Source organism: Oncorhynchus masou, chromosome 4 (assembly GCF_036934945.1).
Source record: "Oncorhynchus masou masou isolate Uvic2021 chromosome 4, UVic_Omas_1.1, whole genome shotgun sequence".
Taxonomy (NCBI): domain Eukaryota; kingdom Metazoa; phylum Chordata; class Actinopteri; order Salmoniformes; family Salmonidae; genus Oncorhynchus; species Oncorhynchus masou.
This window is the reverse complement of record NC_088215.1, coordinates 14,838,785-14,858,548: the sequence shown is the minus strand read 5'-3', so window position 1 is coordinate 14,858,548 and position 19,764 is coordinate 14,838,785. Positions and strand designations below refer to the sequence as shown.

Below are 19,764 nucleotides of genomic sequence, written 5' to 3'. Positions count from 1 at the left end.
AATGTAATGATGTAAAAACCGTAATGGTGTAAAAATGTAATGATGTAACAACCGTAATGATGTAACAACCGTAATGTTGTAACAATCGTAATGTTGTAACAATCGTAGTGATGTAACAACCGTAATGGTGTAAAAAATGTAATGATGTAACAACCGTAATGATGTAAAAACCATAATGGTGTAAAAAATGTAATGATGTAACAACCGTAATGATGTAACAACCGTAATGTTGTAACAATCGTAGTGATGTAACAACCGAAATGATGTAACAACCATAATGATGTAACAACCGTAATGATGTAACAACCGTAATGATGTAACAACCGTAATGATGTAACAATCGTAATGTTGTAACAACCGTAATGTTGTAACAATCGTAGCGATGTAACAACCGTAATGATGTAACAACCGTAATGATGTAACAATCGTAATGTTGTAACAATCGTAGTGATGTAAAAAACGTATTGGTGTAAAAAATGTAATGATGTAACAACCGTAATGATGTAACAACCGTAATGTTGTAACAACCGTAATATTGTAACAATCGTAGTGATGTAACAACCGAAATGATGTAACAACCGTAATGATGTAAGAACCGTAATGATACAACAAACATAATGATGTAACAACCGTAATAATGTAACAACCATAATGATGTCACAACCATAATGATATAACAACCGTAATGATGTAACAAACGTAATGATGTAACAACCGTAATGATGTAACAACCATAATGATATAACAACTGTAATGATGTAACAAATGTAATGATATCACAACCGTAATGATGTAACAACCATAAGGATGTAACAACCATAATGATTTAACAACAATAATGATGTAACAACTGTAATGATGTAACAATTGTAATGATGTAACAATTGTAATGATGTAACAAACGTAATGATGTAACAACCATAATGATGTAACAACCGTAATGATGTAACAACCGTAATGATGTAAAAAATGAAATGATGTAACAACCGTAATGATGTAAAAAATTTAATGATATAACAACCATAATGATATAACAACCGTAATGATGTAAAAACCGTAATGGTGTAAAAAATGTAATGATGTAAAAACCGTAATGGTGTAAAAATGTAATGATGTAACAACCGTAATGATGGAACAACCGTAATGTTGTAACAATCGTAATGTTGTAACAATCGTAGTGATGTAAAAACCGTAATGGTGTAAAAAATGTAATGATGTAACAACCGTAATGATGTAAAAACCATAATGGTGTAAAAAATGTAATGATGTAACAACCGTAATGATGTAACAACCGTAATGTTGTAACAATCGTAGTGATGTAACAACCGAAATGATGTAACAACCATAATGATGTAACAACCGTAATGATGTAACAACCGTAATGATGTAACAACCGTAATGATGTAACAATCGTAATGTTGTAACAACCGTAATGTTGTAACAATCGTAGTGATGTAACAACCGAAATGATGTAACAACCATAATGATGTAACAACCGTAATGATGTAACAACCGTAATGATGTAACAACCGTAATGATGTAACAATCGTAATGTTGTAACAATCGTAGTGATGTAAAAACCGTAATGGTGTAAAAAATGTAATGATGTAACAACCGTAATGATGTAACAACCGTAATGTTGTAACAATCGTAATGTTGTAACAATCGTAGTGATGTAAAAACCGTAATGGTGTAAAAAATGTAATGATGTAACAACCGTAATGATGTAAAAACCATAATGGTGTAAAAAATGTAATGATGTAACAACCGTAATGATGTAACAACCGTAATGTTGTAACAATCGTAATGTTGTAACAATCGTAGTGATGTAAAAACCGTAATGGTGTTAAAAATGTAATGATGTAACAACCGTAATGATGTAACAACCGTAATGTTGTAACAATCGTAATGTTGTAACAATCGTAGTGATGTAAAAACCGTAATGGTGTAAAAAATGTAATGATGTAACAACCGTAATGATGTAAAAACCATAATGGTGTAAAAAATGTAATGATATCACAACCGTAATGATGTAACAACCATAAGGATGTAACAACCATAATGATGTAACAACAATAATGATGTAACAACCGTAATGATGTAAAAAATGTAATGATATAACAACCATAATGATATAACAACCGTAATGATGTAAAAACCGTAATGGTGTAAAAAATGTAATGATGTAAAAACCGTAATGGTGTAAAAATGTAATGTTGTAACAATCGTAGTGATGTAAAAACCGTAATGGTGTAAAAAATTTAATGATGTAACAACCGTAATGATGTAAAAACCATAATGGTGTAAAAAATGTAATGATGTAACAACCGTAATGATGTAACAACCGTAATGTTGTAACAATCGTAATGTTGTAACAATCGTAGTGATGTAAAAACCGTAATGGTGTAAAAAATGTAATGATGTAACAACCGTAATGATGTAACAACCGTAATGTTGTAACAATCGTAATGTTGTAACAATCGTAGTGATGTAAAAACCGTAATGGTGTAAAAAATGTAATGATGTAACAACCGTAATGATGTAAAAACCATAATGGTGTAAAAAATGTAATGATATCACAACCGTAATGATGTAACAACCATAAGGATGTAACAACCATAATGATGTAACAACAATAATGATGTAACAACTGTAATGATGTAACAATTGTAATGATGTAACAATTGTAATGATGTAACAAACGTAATGATGTAACAACCATAATGATGTAACAACCGTAATGATGTAACAACCGTAATGATGTAAAAAATGAAATGATGTAACAACCGTAATGATGTAAAAAATGTAATGATATAACAACCATAATGATATAACAACCGTAATGATGTAAAAACCGTAATGGTGTAAAAAATGTAATGATGTAAAAACCGTAATGGTGTAAAAATGTAATGATGTAACAACCGTAATGATGTAACAACCGTAATGTTGTAACAATCGTAATGTTGTAACAATCGTAGTGATGTAAAAACCGTAATGGTGTAAAAAATGTAATGATGTAACAACCGTAATGATGTAAAAACCATAATGGTGTAAAAAATGTAATGATGTAACAACCGTAATGATGTAACAACCGTAATGTTGTAACAATCGTAGTGATGTAACAACCGAAATGATGTAACAACCATAATGATGTAACAACCGTAATGATGTAACAACCGTAATGATGTAACAACCGTAATGATGTAACAATCGTAATGTTGTAACAACCGTAATGTTGTAACAATCGTAGTGATGTAACAACCGAAATGATGTAACAACCATAATGATGTAACAACCGTAATGATGTAACAACCGTAATGATGTAACAACCGTAATGATGTAACAATCGTAATGTTGTAACAATCGTAGTGATGTAAAAACCGTAATGGTGTAAAAAATGTAATGATGTAACAACCGTAATGATGTAACAACCGTAATGTTGTAACAATCGTAATGTTGTAACAATCGTAGTGATGTAAAAACCGTAATGGTGTAAAAAATGTAATGATGTAACAACCGTAATGATGTAAAAACCATAATGGTGTAAAAAATGTATTGATGTAACAACCGTAATGATGTAACAACCGTAATGTTGTAACAATCGTAGTGATGTAACAACCGAAATGATGTAACAACCATAATGATGTAACAACCGTAATGATGTAACAACCGTAATGATGTAACAACCGTAATGATGTAACAACCGTAATGAAGTAGCAAACGTAATGATGTAGCAACCATAATGATGTAACAACCGTAATGATGTAACAACAGTAGTGATGTAACAACCATAATGATGTAAAAACCGTAATGATGTAAAAACCGTAATTATGTAACAACCGTAGTGATGTAACAACCGTAATGATGTAGCAACCATAATGATGTAAAAAAACGTAATGATGTAAAAACCGTAATGATGTAACAACCGTAATGATGTAACAACCGCAATGTTGTAACAATCGTAGTGATGTAACAACCGTAATGATGTAACAACCATAATGATGTAACAACCGTAATGATGTGACAACCGTAATGATGTAACAACCGTAATGAAGTAACAACCATAATGATGTAACAACCGTAATGAAGTAAAAACCATAATGATGTAACAACCATAATGATGTAACAACCGTAATGATGTAACAACTGTAATGATGTAACAACTGTAATGATGTAACAACCGTAATGATGTAGCAACCATAATGATGTAAAAAAATGTAATGATGTAACAACCATAATGATGTAACAACCGTAATGATGTAAAAACCGTAATGATGTAAAAAGCGTAATTATGTAACAACCGTAATGATGTAACAACTGTAATGATGTAACAACCGTAATGATGTAACAACCGTAATGACGTAGCAACCGTAATGACGTAACAACCGTAATGATGTAACAACCGTAATGATGCAACAACCGTAATGTTGTAACAACCTTAATGGCGTAGCAACCGTAATGATGTAACAACCGTAATGATGTAACAACTGCAATGATGTAACAACCGTAATGATGTAACAACCGTAATGATGTAACAACCGTAATGATGTAACAACCGTAATGATGTAACAACCGTAATGATGTAACAACCATAATGTTGTAACAACCGTAATGATGTAACAACCATAATGTTGTAACAACTGCAATGATGTAACAACCGTAATGATGTAACAACCGTAATGATGTAACAACCGTAATGATGTAACAACCGTAATGTTGTAACAACCGTAATGATGTAACAACCGTAATGATGTAACAACCGTAATGTTGTAACAACCGTAATGATGTAACAACCATAATGATGTAACAACCGTAATGATTTAACAACCGTAATGATGTAACAACCATAATGTTGTAACAACCATAATAACCATAATGTTGTAACAACCGTAATGATGTAACAACCGTAATGTTGTAACAACCGTAATGATGTAATAACCGTAATGATGTAACAACCGTAATGACGTAACAACCGTGTGCACAGAAGCTGCCTGATCAAAATGTATACCGTTCCTGCTATCAACAGACAGGTGTGATTGTCAGTGTCAGACTGTGACGAAACCAAAACGCACCTTAAAATGAAAACTTTACAAAGTGAGTAACTATGTCATAAAGTGTAACTCTGTGGGTGTTAAGAGAGAGGAGTTATTCATTATTCACACGACTGCATTCCAGTGGGCAGGACGAAAGGAGTTAAACACCACCATCATTCAGAGGCAATGCACACAACTTAGAGTAGGGAGAGGAGGGGATTTAAGCAGGTTCTCAAACAAGATGCCCCCACCTGATAACCTTAGCACTGACGCGGTTGTACCATTCCCATGAATGAATTTCCTAATGCAAGTCACAAACCACAGAGGGGGAGAGGGGTGAGAGAGAGAGAGAGAGAGAGAGAGGGAGAGAGAGAGCAAGAGAGAGAGAGAGAGAGAGAGAGAGAGAGCAAGAGAGAGAGCGGGAGAGAGAGAGAGAGAGCAAGAGAGAGAGAGAGTGCGGGAGAGAGAGAGAGAGAGAGAGAGAGAGAGAGAGAGAGAGAGAGAAAGAGAGAGTGGGAGAGAGAGAGAGAGAGAGAGAGAGAGAGAGAGAGAGAGAGAGAGAGAGAGAGAGAGAGAGGAGGAACCGTGTGAACATTAACGAGGAATGGAAGTGATGGTGAAAGATAACATGAACATTCCCCCTCCCCACCTTTTCTTTGCAGGAAATGACCCAAGAGGTGACAACAAATATGCCCTTACATCTCTGACAAGGAATGGCAGCCAGCTACTTTAGGATGCCATTCCTCCCCACCTCACCTCGCCTCTTTTCTTTTTATTGTATGTGGGATCTTTTGTGACACGCTTCCTGATGGAGCAACGCCACACTCCATCTTCCTGAAAGGCGGGTTTCGTGGTTTGGCGTAACATCTTTGTTTATACACTTGAAACACTTGGGAGACACCTGAAGGACAGCAAGCCATCCGTGCTATAAGGTCATTCACGTGTCTCAGTCAAGTTTTAAATGACAGTAACCTGTTATTAGACAGTAAGACACACATTACTTGACCTTTTTCCAGAGGGAAATGATCTTCGAGCTCTCTATGATGTCATAGTATTATCATAGTAGGACATCTGATCTGGATATTATGATGTCAAGTGTGTGACGTTATACATATACAGTCAAGGAACTGGGACAGTGCTCTTCCCAGAGACAAATACCCCCTGATTGAAGGTTGTGATGTTTTCCCTAACTATAAAATGCCATAAATATGTTGATATGAATAGAAATCGATAGTGGAGATGTAATACGGTGAATTGACTGCTTACTAATGAATAGCAACACGTGTCTCTCTAGGTTATTATATCATCGGTCTGTGTTCTGATGAAACGCCATTCTCACATTTGCAATGAATCCCTAGACCATAGACATGCCAAATGAAAGCCATCAGAAGGTGAATTCACCAATTTGTAAGTCGCTCTGGATAAGAGCGTCTGCTAAATGACTTAAATGTAAATGTAAATAATGGAACAGTCATCCCACATTTGGCTTGAAATGGCATGATCATTTGATTGACAGGGTACATTTGGCCAATAAAAATGAAACCTCCCTCACCTTTCTTGAACTCCTCCAGCATGGCATCCAGCCTGGTGTCATTGAACACAAAATGCAGCTGATGGCTGTAAAACTTAGTGATGGTTTTCAGCGGCGTAGAATCATCTGGGTCAACAAACGCCAGGTCCTTCACGAACAATAGATCCACAATGTTGGACCTCTCGCCCTCGAACACAGGGATGCGCGTGTAGCCGCTCTCCATAATTTCAGACATGGTGTTGAAGTCGAGGATAGCATCACCTGGAATCATAAAACAATCTCTTAGCGGGGTCATCACGTCCTCCACAGTCTTAGTCCGCAGTTCCAAGGCGCCCTGAATGATGTTCAACTCCTCTTTGACCAGATCATTGTACGGATCCGTGACTCTGAGCATCTCCAAAAGCTTCTCGCGGTTGTACACAGTGCCTATCTCTTGGCCCAAAAGGTAATCTAGAAGTTTGCTCACTGGGTATGACGCAGGGAAGGTGAGCAGCATGAAAAACTTGGTGAGGAAAATGGTGTTGGCTCCAACGGCAAGGCCATGTCTTGAGCATATGGCTTGAGGGACAATCTCTCCAAAGATGACAATTCCAATAGTTGACATCACCACAGCTATCAGCCCAGAACCTGCAATATCATCAAATAAGATAGTTAGAGTTGTATTGACGAGCACGTTGCCTAGGAGAAGTGAGCAAAGCAGGTAATTCCCTTGGCTCCTAACTGGCTCTATCTTTTTGGCATAATTCTTCTCCATCTCTGTGCCACAATTCTGAACTATTTGGAGCTCCATTGGGTCCAGTGCCATCAGTCCCAAGTTCAACCCGCTGAACATGCCTGACAGACACAGCAACATGGAAATAAAGATGACTTGAAGCCAGAAGGGGAGCAGAAACCTCTTCTCCTCCACAACTATCACTTTCGTGTCATCTCCGTCGTGGTAAATCCAGGTGTTTTCGGTCCATGGGTCGTGCAGGCCGGCGGCGTGATGGGCAGGTGTCGAGGTGGCGATGCACAGGTAATAGGATTTACTCCTCTCAGTTTTTCGAAGGGGTTTGACCTCGATTTCAACTACTCCCGACGTCCTGCGACTTAGAATGATGTTGGGCAAGATGATTATATCCGAGGTCCTGATACCGCAGGGATGCGCGGACGTATCCTCTTTGCTCCCGTTGTCCCCCGATAAGCTGTCGATGTCCCCGACTGGTCGGATCTGCTCGTGTTCCGTAAATGCAATTTTGGACCAGGTCTCGTTGTTTATGTTTTGCCCGTAGACCCTCAATTTGACACGAGACCGTTCACTCACCCGTAGATAGCCCCTATCCATAAAGGAAATGTCGTCCGTGTCCTCCAACCGGAGCCCGATGATAACCGTGTCCGACTCTACCCCGCCTTCCTTGCCACTTGTCGAGGTGACCAAACAACCGCTGACAGTTAAGAAAATCATCGTCAGAGCTCGAACCCGGCTAAGTGACGCCATTTTTGCAGAGGGTACTGGGGCCGAAGGCTCAGCCATGTTGATAATGGGCAACCTCCTGAATGAAAAGGGCTTTTAAAAATCAGAGCCAATCGGAGTCCGCCTTCATCTCCACCGGGGGTCGCCGTGATTTGTGCAGCATCGGGGACCCAAGCGCTTGGTTCCACTACGAGTCCGAAACTGATTACTCCTAGAGCAAACTCGTGCCTCCCCTGATGTCCCGGAGACAGACGACCGTAGCATCCAATCCAGTGCGGCAGTTGGACGGGGGCGGAGTTTTCGCCGCAGCTCCAACGAATGAAATTCCAAAACAAGCGCACCTCGCCCAAGACACTTTCCTCGTGACTTTTTCAGATGGATTTCAGAGGCAACCAATAAATAATGAATTGGTGGATAGATCCATAATATTTGATTAATCTGAGGGGAGTGAATAGTGCGTCATTATGCAATGTTCTCTCCATTGCAGAGGTGAGCGAGAGGTAGAGGGAGAGAGTTGTTTCAGCGGGCTGAATGGAATGCATGCTTTTAGGCTATGTGACATTCTTTATGCATTTTAGATTAGTTCCTTAAAATGACCAAACAAGCAGTCACAATGCATTTTATAGCTTAGGGTATGGTATGTCTTGTATGCTATTTAAAGATGATCTGCAAAGCCTAATTGTAGGGAGGGTTGGTTGGTTGACCAACCAAACCAATACAAATGCAGTAATTGCCATGCGTAATATTAGCCCAATAAACAGATTATTACGCAAAATGCCCAGACGCATGTATAAGACATTTTATTTTGAATACTGTAGCCTACAATGTTCTGGTGTGAAAATAATGATTTATATCATACAATGTGTGCACATTCCTTAATTAATCCCCCATCATTAATAGGCAATTTAGCCTACGCATGATGCGATGTTATGCATGAATCACATTTCGAATGGGCTACTTTCACAAAGTAGGCATCGGGCATAGTTTTAAAAAACGGAGGGTTAGGTCGGATAGTATCACAACATCACATTGAGGTAGTAGAGTCATTATCTGTCCAATCGGGGATTATGATGACAAAGGCACGCATGTCAACTCATGGATAATAGGCCTATTCTGCCTGACACATAACATAAATACATAAATACAGTTGAACCATGAACACTTGTTGTCTCTCAAATACATTGTTACAGTTGTTGGTTCGGTAGCTAGTGAATTTTAGCCATGTCATCATTGAGGTGACAGTCAAATAACCAACAACAGCAAAAATACCTGGTATCAAGAACAAGATTACAACCAGCAGAAACGAGACACTTACAATTCACCACAAGGCAGTCTCTTGTCATTTTTGCTAGCTATCTGGCCATCCAAAACCATAACAACACATGGACTTCTGCGCCTTTGAAGCGCGCGCAAAGTTTTCTAGACGTTGTCAGCTCACTAGTCTATAGGTGTTATGACAATGGATGTAGTGGATGCGCACCCACATCTGATTGGAACAGTGCATCTCTGAGATTGCGTGCTCTCCTATAGGCGAACAGGGGAGGGTCTTTGAATAGCCTACACATTTTAATTTGGAATCAGACGTCAATATGTGCCAATGTTTACTTAAAATGTTCATATTTGCTCAAGAGCGGTGTAAAGGTAGAAGTGAAAACACACACAAAAAAATCTCAATTTTATGCATGCCTCAGCAATTGATCTCTCTCAGTGTCTTTTCCCCGATTGTAGGCTGTCTTAATCCAGATGTCCTTGTATCCCTGTTCCTGGAAGCGGGAGGACAAAGACACAGTGTTAGTCTCACATACAGATATGGATGAGCAGTTCCTACAAATTCTCTAGAACTGGCTAATGGGCAGCGAAGGCCTATGCGCTAAGCGACAACGTAAGGTCCGCATCACCGAAACACAAGTCAATCCATTCGTAGAAACAATCAGCATGTCGCCAAGCACAGAATTCCATCAGGACATTGCAACACTCGATCAAGTTCATTGCGATAGAGAAGGTTCACATGCCCTTTAGGGATGATAACTAGTAAAAACGATAATGCGTCTTGATCCACTACCTGGACACGGTCTCCCCTAGGGACGTAATGAGGAACTCGATCTTTCTTTCTGATATAAAAACATTTAGCCTACTGTATCACAGCCATGTTTTGTTTGGATTTATTTGTATCACTATTGTTTCGCCTTTGCATAAGTCACATGGGAGCATTTCGCTACACCAGCAATAACATCTGCGAAATATTTGTATGCGGCCAATAAGATGTTATTTTATTTGATAAAATGGTTTACAAAATATTATGAACACCTGCTCTTCCAATGAAATAGACCAGGGATGGGCAACTGGCTGCACGCGGCCCTTTTGTAGGCCTGCGGATTTATTTATTTTAACTCAGTCGGGGTCTCAACATACGGTTGAGAGTTAGAGTAATAGTATACACAAGATGCAATTTCGAAATTTGGTTATGCATCAGCAGTCACTCAGTTACCCCATGTCAGCTACGTTTGTTTGATTGTTAAATGAGTCTAGTGGCCAGCTATCCAAACGTGTTGTAAGCATGGTCGAATTACCGACGGGCGTGGGTCACATTGATCATGAGTTAAACGTTTGCCTCCACACTATGACAAAATGTGTAGAATAGCAGGAAATTAGCTGTTAAACGGCAACATTCTCTCTACGGCCAATGGCAAAACGTGCAGAATTGCAGGAAACTAACTTAAACCATTTTTTCCCCTCTTCAGCTATCATGATGGTGACTGCTAAAATGTTTTGCCTGCAAGGTGGGGAGGGGGTTATGTATGTGGGTATGCAGACCAGTGGAGGCTGCTGAGCAAATGGAATAGCATCAAACACCTGGAAACCATGTGTTTGATACCATTCCACTGATTCTGCTCCAGTCATTACCACGAGCCCGTCCTCCCAAATTAAGGTTGGTGACACAGACCTACTAGCCGCTGCAGCCCCTCATGATGAGTCAAAGTTTCCCATCCTTGAAATAGAATCCAGATGAAAGCTATGATCCCTTATTGATGTCACTTGTTAAATTCACATCAATCAGTGTAGATGAAGGGAAGGAGACAAGTTAGAGAAGGATGTTTAAGCCCTGAGACATGGATTGTGTATGTGTGCCATTCAAAGGGTGAATGGGCAAGACAAGACGCCTTTGAACGGGTACGGTAGTAGGTGCCAGGCACACCGATTTGTGTCAAGAACTGCAATTATGCTGGTTTTTCACACTCAACAGTTTCCTGTGTGTATCAATAATGATCCACCGCCCAAAGGACATCCAGCCAATTTGATTTGATGTTGACTTAATAGGATCCCAATTAGCCAACGCCAATAGCGAGTCTTACTGGGGTCTGACAGACAATGAAAAAGACCAATTACATACATCTAAAAACATTAACATGTAGTGTGTGTGTGTGAGTCTATCAGTTACACATACATGTCAGTACATAAACACAACACGTAGAAACTTGACACAATGGTGGCAAGCATTGGAGTCAACATGGGCCAGCATTCCTGTAGATTGCTTTCAACACCTTGTGGAGTCCATGCCGAGATGAATCGAGGCTGTTCTGAGAGGGGGGTGCAACTCAATATTAGGAAGCTGTTCTTAATGTTTTGTACACTCATGTTGACCTATGATTCTGTCTAAATGTGTTGTCCAATATGTATACCTTTATAAACATAGTATATAGAAATAGATTGTCAACTGTGACTTGATTGCTAACCAATTGTCTAATTGAAATGACTAATTGTTGCCACCCGTTGTTCACTTGAACGAATACAGACTGCAGGAGTTTCCTCAAAGCACACCCTTGAAAAATACCTAGTCCAAACTTTGGGTGTTTATGAAATGAAAATACTAATAATATAACTAATATGCCGAGTGTGCGTTCCCCTGTGGATTAGTGGAGGCTGGTGGAAGGAGATATAGGAGAACGGGTTCATTGTAATGGCTGGAATGGTATGGAGTCGAGCGTTGTTTCCATATTTGATATGTTTGATACCGTTCCAGTCATTCCAGTTCTGCCATTAGAATAGGCACATCCTCCAATAGCTCCTCACACCAGCCTCCACTGAGGTGGATATATTTTTTGCATTTCTCTCCCACACACCCATCTTGAAATCTAAGGTCTACTTCATTAAAAGAGAGACACTGACCACTTCTTCACTGTCGGAAATGTGTTTATTATGACAATATATCCACACAGTTATACAATTAATACATGAGCCTAACTTAAGGCTTGACAAAGATCCATAGTTTGACATGAATTACAATTATTGTTCATTCATAGAGTATAATCATTCTCTGTCTCTCTTGGGTACGCCATCACTTGCAACAGGATGACTCTGCGCCACAGCACCCCCCTGTGGCAGAAGAGACAGTTGCACTCCCCAGCTGCAGCACCAGTTCAAAGGGATTCACCGTGCCCACCTGCAATGACACACAGCACAGGCTTTCCCTGGGAAATCATTGAGAAACACTGCGTGCCATATTTACACAACGTCATGGTAGTGCATTACATAATAACCTTATATGATAATAAACTCCCCTATCTTACAAGGTTTGGGTCCATTCCATAGAACCTCCAGTCAATTCAACAATGTATTTGAAGTGAATTACAGAGAAATACCATTTAAATATGAATCACATTTATTACATATCAAACTCCACGTCAAGTCATATTATGAAACAGCTGTCGGCGACCCTGGATGGGTATTTGTGACAATGCGTTTTGTTATCTGCCATTAGTTGACCTTTGCACCGTTTGCCTGAAGCTGTAGCTTGTACAAGCTGTACATACCTTGCATACAGTTTATTACGGCATGAGATCATGACCTGGGCCCGTATCCACAAAGCATCTGAGAGGAGGAATACTGATCTCGGATCAGTTTTTGCCTTTTAGGTCATTATAAGATAAGATTATATGGGCAGATCCTAGATCAGCACTACTACACTGAGATGCTTTGTGGAGATGGACCCAGATCTGTTTGCCCTTTGAGTTCACTTGCAACAGAGAGTCTAAAAGGTAGAGATAATAATAATCTAAACTACAGTTAGGAGCCAACTAAATAAAGTACCAGGTAACTAGCTTTGGGACACAACACCTATTGTCTCTCATTAAAAGGTAACCAGTAGCTTCGGGACACATCATGGCTAGTCTGTGTGTTGGTTGGACTCCCTGTGTTGTGCCTCGTTCTGGGAGGTTGGCGACAGAAAATAACCATTCCACAATATAGCCAGCTACACCCCAAAATACTTCCTGTCAACAACAGCATATGTATAAATCTCCAGGAACTCTACTTACCAGACAAAGTGAAACGTGTCCCTCGTTATCAAATAAACATCAGAATACAACTTTTACCCGAACCGCACCTTATTCCTTCCAAGTTTAACCCCTCCCTTCACACAAGACTTCCTCCCACGAAATCTACCACTGTTCACACAGCAGGAATTTGATGCGGTTTGGACAAAAGTTGGATTCCGATGTTTATTTGATAGCGAGGGACACATTTCACTTTAAATCTGGTAAGTAGAGTTCCTAGAGACTATACATATGCTGTTGTTGACAGGAAACTGTTGTTGTTGTAGGTGAAGCCGGCTACAATGTGGTATGGTTATTTTCCTTCGCCAACCACCAGAACGATGCAGAACTCAGGGAGTTCAACCAACACACAGACTACAGATGAAGTGTCCCAAAGATACTGGTTACCCTTTACTGAGAGACAACAGGTGTAATGCATTATGATGCGGTTGTAATACTGTGTATGAAGCATTGTAAAGCTTGTCACGAGAATACAACCTGGATGAGACCTCAACCAGCCTCAGCCTCCTTAGGATCACGGCTAAACTGAACACCCACAGCCTGAAGAATGTGTAGGGAGTATGAAAAGACTCAAACTGTAGGAAACATAATCAAACCAAATATAGTCCTCAGTGTGTGTGTGTGTGTGTGTGTTTTGTGCTTGCGCTAATGTGTGTGTGGTTTCAGTGACCATGAGGGACCATGATAAGACATTGAGACATTCCATTGGCTGACGGGAGGACATGCATTCCTTCCTGGTTAAAGGTTCCCAGCAGGACTTTAACACAGCCTAGTTGTGACTGCAGCACATCTGCTTGACCTTGGTGCGTGGGTAGGGGCTAGGGGTCAATTTGGAATTCACAGTGGGAAGGTGTCAGTGGATGTGTCATGAACTTTATACACACACACCATGACATTTATACACACACCCTGCAACCACATCTAAAACTCAGAGTATTATGACACATTAGGTGCAAGTGTCCTGGTATTGGCACAAACCTTGGGTTTCTTTACACCACATCCAGCAGGTACCCCGGGCGGTTGGAAAGTGAACTCCTCAGCAAACCTGGAGTGGCTGAGGATGCTGGCCACCTCTCCATCCACCTCCACTACCTCATCCACCTGGCGTAGACACACACAAACACAAATATTACTCAATGTGTAAAACACACCGGGCACAGATCTAGGATCAATATGATCCAATATAACTTTATTTGCCAAACTTCTATGTCGGAAATGTGTTTTCTGCTCTGCTTTCAACTTCCCCATACAACACAAACATACTCATATTGGAGAGGAGCAAAGCCAAACTCCAGTTGGCAGAAAATACACAAAACAGTATCTTGTACAAACCTTGAATGTGTACTGAGCGTCAAACTCCAGACTCTCCCCAAAACCAGTGATGTTGCCATTGTATATGACCAGAGTGCCTTTGTTAGAGATTTTGGGGATCTTGAAGAGACGGTAGGTGGCAGAGACAAACTGGTAGTCGCCTGTAGTTCCAGAGGAAATATCGACGTTTTGAACAGTCAATCTTAAAAATGTGGGGTCCCATGTATCAATGCTATAGGACCCCAGTATGTTATAACAACGTAACCTCTATATGGTAACTTATATGTTTAAAGAGCTGATGGGGAAAAAAAGTGTCACTGCCTCATGTTTAAGACGAGTCAAACACGTCTCACCTAGGATGGCCTCCAGTTCCATGTTGTCCACGGTGATGACATTGGCCGTGACCAATCGCGGGGGGCTGAATCCCACCTCCTGAGCAATTCGCACTAGATCCTCCCACCAAAGCGCTCCGCCTAAACACTCCCCTAACGACAGTCGTTAACATCTACAGTTTCACCGAGGTTATTAACTGTTGTCTACTACGCATGTAAATAGCAGCTAGAAACAGTCTAAAGCAGTGTGAAATGTAACACAGAAGCTGGTTGGTAGACATACACACCCCACAGGACTTTGTGATTCTTGATCTCATCGGAGAGCTTGCGACTACTATAGACATCACTGAAGTACAGCTCTCCTCCATCCTGACAACCAGAGAAAGTAGCAAAAACAGCTTTAGGCTTAGAAGATGTGAAAGAACGATACCTAGTCAGTTGTACAACGATGCAGTCAACTGAAATGTGTCTTCTGCCTGTCAATGTCACCAAGCAAGGATTCTCTTAAATACTTTTCACTGAAACGTTTAAGTACAGTAACAGCATTTTACTTCTAAGGACTGGAACATGACATGAACCTTTCTTACAAGCTTGAAAGGGTTCATAGAAGTTGTTAATTAGCTGATTTCTACATGATACAGTATAGCACAGTGTACCTTCAGCACACGGTAAGCATCACTCAATACTTTTCTCTTGTCTGGGGACAAATTCACCACACAGTTGGATCTGTCGAACAACAAAAAGGGGGCAAATAATGACCCCTCACCGTACACTAATCACTATTATATTACTGTAATCTTTCAAGGGTAAACAAACAACCAACACTGGCATCTTACATGATGATATCGAAGGAGTTCTCCTGGAGTCCAGCCTCCATTAGAGCTTCGATGTAGCCCTGAACAAAGTCCACGTTGGGCTTCTCGTATCCAAAGTCCTGCGTGTGGTGGTCCACGTACTTCCTGGCAACCTCAAGCTTTAAAAGAAAGAAAAACGTATGTGTTCCCAGGACCGAAACAACACTCCAAAACAAGAACAGAAAAAAAGGGGGAATTTGGCTTGCACATACATACAGTGGCTTGCCAAAGTATTCACCCCGCTTGGCATTTGTCCTATTTTGTTGCCTTACAACATGGAATTAAAACAGATTTTTGGGGGGTTTGTATCATTTGAGTTACACAACATGCCTACCACTTTGAAGATGCAGAATATTTTCTCTTGTGAAACAAACAAGAAATAAGACAACAAAAAAACAGAAAACTTGAGCGTGCATAACTATTCACCCCCCCCCTCAGTCAATTCATTTTAAAGCCACATTGTGCAGCAATTACAGCTGCACGTCTCTTGGGGTATGTCTCTATTAGCTTGGCACATCTAGCCGCTGGGATTTTTGCCCATTCTTCAAGGAAAAACTGCTCCAGCTCCTTCAAGTTGGCTGGTGTACAGCAATCTTTAAGTCATACCACAGATTCTCAATTGGATTAAGGTCTGGTCTTTGACTCGGCCATTCCAAGACATTTAAATTTTTCCCCTTAAACCATTCGATTGTTGCTTTAGCAGTATGCTTCGGATCATTGTCCTGCTGAAAGGTGAACCTCAGTCCTAGTCTCAAATCTCTGGAAGACTGAAACAGGTTTCCCTCATGAATTTCCCTGTATTTAGCGCCATCAATCATTCCTTCAATTCTGACCAGTTTCCCAGTCCCTGCCGATGAAAAACCCTGATCACCTCGATGTTCTCGGGGTGATGAGAGGTGTTGGGTTTGCACCAGACATAGCGTTTTCCTTGATGGCCAAGAAGCTCAATTTTAGTCTCATCTGACCAAAGTACCTTCTATATATTTGGGGAGTCTCACAAATGCCTTTTGGCGAACACCAAACGTGATTGCTTATTTTTTTCTTTAAGCAATGGCTTTTCTCTGGCCATGCTTCTGTAAAGCCCAGCTCTGTGGAGTGTATGGCTTAAAGTGGTCCTATATACAGATACTCCCATCTCTGCTGTGGAGCTTTGCAGCTCCTTCAGGGTTGTCTTTAGTCTCTTTGTTGCCCCTCTGATTAATAACCTCTTTGCCTGGTCTGTGAGTTTTTGTGGGTGGCCCTCTTTTGGCAGGTTTGTTGTGGTGCCATACTCTTTCCATTTTTTAATAATGGATTTAAATGGTGCTCTGTGGGATGTTCAAAGTTTTATTTATTTTTTTATAACCCAACCCTGATCTCTACTTCTCCACAACTTTGACCCTGACCTGTTTGGAGAGCTCCTTGGTCTTCATGGTGCCACTTCCTTGGTGGTTCCCCTTGCTCAGTGGTGTTGCAGACTGAGGGCTTTTAGGACAGGTGTATATATATATATATACACTGAGATCATGTGACAGATCATGTGACACTTAGATTGAACACAGGTGGACTTTATTTAAATAATAATGTGACTTCTGAAGGTAATTGGTTTCACCAGATCTTATTTAGGGGCTTCATAGCAAAAGGGGTGAATACATATGCATGCACCACTTTCCCTTTTTTGTTGATTTTTTAGATTTTTTTGGAACAAGTTATTTTTAAAATTTCACTTCACCTATTTGGACTATTTTGTGTATGTTCATTACATGAATCCAAATAAAAATCTATTTAAATTACAGGTTGTAATGCAACAAAATAGGAAAAACGCCAAAGGGGATGAACACTTTGCAAGGCACTGTAAACAAGCACCACAAAGTGTTGTGTTCAGCAACGGCCCCTTACGACATTAAAAACATGGTGTCACCACCACACCCCACTGTGGTGTACCTGGTCCTCAGTCATGTCGATGCCTGTGACGTGGCCCTTCTCCCCGACCAGTTGGCTGAGCATGTAGCAGTCTCTCCCACTGCCACTGCCCAGGTCCAGCAGCTTGCAGCCCTCCAGACACTCTGGGACCACCAGACCACAGCCATAGTACCTGACAGAACAGCAGCAGGTCAAGGGCTACAGGGTGAGTGTATTGAATCAAGTGTAACAGTTATTCATGGATGATTCAACAGTCTTATTCACAACAATCGTATCCTTAATAATCTACAGGCAAGTAGGCAGACACAGACCGACAGAGACGGAGAGACAAACAGACATGCAATTATGTGTGAAAATTACTTATGATACCACTGATGTTATCAAAATGTGATTACATTGTAAGTACAATGTTACAATAGTGAACCCACTTGGATGTGACTTCAGGGTGGATCTTCTTCAGAGCCTTGAGGACGAAGGCTGGGATGGGCTGAGATGGGGCTAAGCAGGCATTACTCTTCAGGTCAGACGTTGTCTTCAGGGTCTTCCCATAGTAGTCCTGAGGGAAGGTTAAAAATACCGACTGTATCGAGATTTATGATAAGTCTTACACATTGTTACTTGGCTGCATCTCATTCCATGATGATCAATTCCAGGTTCATGTTCAACTTCCTTATTTCAACTAGGCTACCAGTAGCCATGAGCATACTGCCTGGACATACTGTGATGAATGTACAACACATTAGGAACACCTTCCTAATATTGCATTGCACCCCCCTTTGCCCTCAAAACAGCCTCAATTCATCAGAGCATGGTTCTACAAGGTGTTGAAAGTGTTCCACAGGGATGCTGGCCCCAATTCTTCCCACAGTTGTGTCAAGTTGGCTGGATGTCGGACCATTATTGATACACACAGTAAACTGTTGAGCGTGAAAAACCCAGCAGCGTTGCAGTTTTTGACACTCAAACCAGTGCGCCTGGGACCTACTACCATACCCCGTTCAAACAAACACCCTCTGAATGGCACACAATCCATGTCTCAATTGTATCAAGGCTTAAAAATCATTCTCTAACTTGTCTCCTTCCCTTCATCTACACTGATTGAAGTGGATTTAACAAGTGACATCAATAAGGGATCATAGCTTTCACCTGGATTCACTTGGTCAGTCTATGTCATGGAAAGAGCAGGTGAGCCTAATGTGTTGTACACTCAGTGTATGAACCTACTCTACTTGTCAGCAATGGGCTACAAATATATGTAAAATGTACTAACAAAATTATACTTTAACTTTGTCATACCTTGACATCCACATGAATCACTGAATCCACGAAACCGCCGTTCCCACATTCCCTATAGAAATGTAAGACATGCCATTTAGCTATAGTTAAATTAACGGACAAACATTTTCACAAGAGAAAAAAACATGGTCAAGACAAACATGTCAAACAAGACCTTGTTACAGTAATCTGCAAGTATATTGTCACGATAGGCCATTGTAACGATGTCGCGATTGTAACGAGTCGTGGGAAACAGTTTGGTCTTTCACTTCGCACAATCTGAAAAATTGTAGCATATGCTGGCTGGATTGTGTGACAACAATTATAATAAAAAATGAACCTGCGAGGCGCATGGCCAACAACTTGAAAAACGGACACTCGTGGAAGCTTACCCGTGTTCTTTCTTGCATTCAGCCATTGTGGTCAGAATGACCCTAATTATTACAAGTCTAATAAATAAACATGGGAATTTTACATGATCTGTTATAACAAAATGTTAACTTCCTGGTTTTCTGTACCGCCCCCTATCCTTCAAATTAAAAGTCTCTTTCAAAATAAAATTTTAAAACTGGTATAACACTCCTGTTGTGTTCTGGTCTTGGACCGATTTCCAAGTTCTCTCTCTCTCTGAAAAAATGTAGTTAATTTAATCTAATCGTCATAAGATTCCATGACTTTGTCCACACGGGGCATTTGAACACACAAAATACATTTAAATGATGTTCATTACATTTTGGGTG

At 40.3% G+C, this 19,764-nt stretch overlaps 2 protein-coding genes across 8 annotated transcripts in view; both read right to left on the bottom strand.

Annotated features, from left to right (window-relative positions):
- The window catches only part of LOC135524296 (metal transporter CNNM2-like), a 75,388-nt gene extending 67,117 nt beyond the window's left edge, over window positions 1-8,271 (bottom strand). For 2 of the 7 annotated variants that reach the window (XM_064951754.1, XM_064951764.1), the window contains exon 1: window positions 6,586-8,269. In XM_064951754.1, coding sequence (XP_064807826.1) covers window positions 6,586-8,077 — 1,492 coding nt within the window. In that variant the 5' untranslated portion in view covers window positions 8,078-8,269. Of the gene's footprint in view, window positions 1-6,585 lie in introns of all 7 variants that reach the window. The other 5 variants (XM_064951722.1, XM_064951736.1, XM_064951774.1 and 2 more) reach the window with 4 other exon arrangements.
- A 3,916-nt stretch (window positions 8,272-12,187) lies between these two features.
- Window positions 12,188-19,557, bottom strand: as3mt (arsenite methyltransferase). Its single transcript, XM_064951708.1, has 11 exons — window positions 19,417-19,557; window positions 19,046-19,097; window positions 18,178-18,305; window positions 17,771-17,921; window positions 15,830-15,966; window positions 15,650-15,719; window positions 15,281-15,362; window positions 15,015-15,146; window positions 14,683-14,822; window positions 14,329-14,451; window positions 12,188-12,458 (listed from the first exon to the last, which is right to left on the bottom strand). The coding sequence occupies exons 1-11, from the start codon at window positions 19,440-19,442 to the stop codon at window positions 12,354-12,356; spliced, it is 1,146 nt and encodes a 381-aa protein (XP_064807780.1). The 5' UTR covers window positions 19,443-19,557; the 3' UTR covers window positions 12,188-12,353.
- Window positions 19,558-19,764: the final 207 nt, after the last annotated feature.

Bases quoted from the DNA above. Each gene is read 5' to 3' on its own strand.
- as3mt (XM_064951708.1), bottom strand. From the start codon at position 19,442: ATGGCTGAATGCAAGAAAGAACACGG. The intron at 15,720-15,829 runs GTAAGATGCCAG...GTTGTTCGACAG, and splicing joins AACTCCTTCGATATCATCAT to ATCCAACTGTGTGGTGAATT. The intron at 15,363-15,649 runs GTACACTGTGCT...TCTGGTTGTCAG, and splicing joins ATGCTTACCGTGTGCTGAAG to GATGGAGGAGAGCTGTACTT.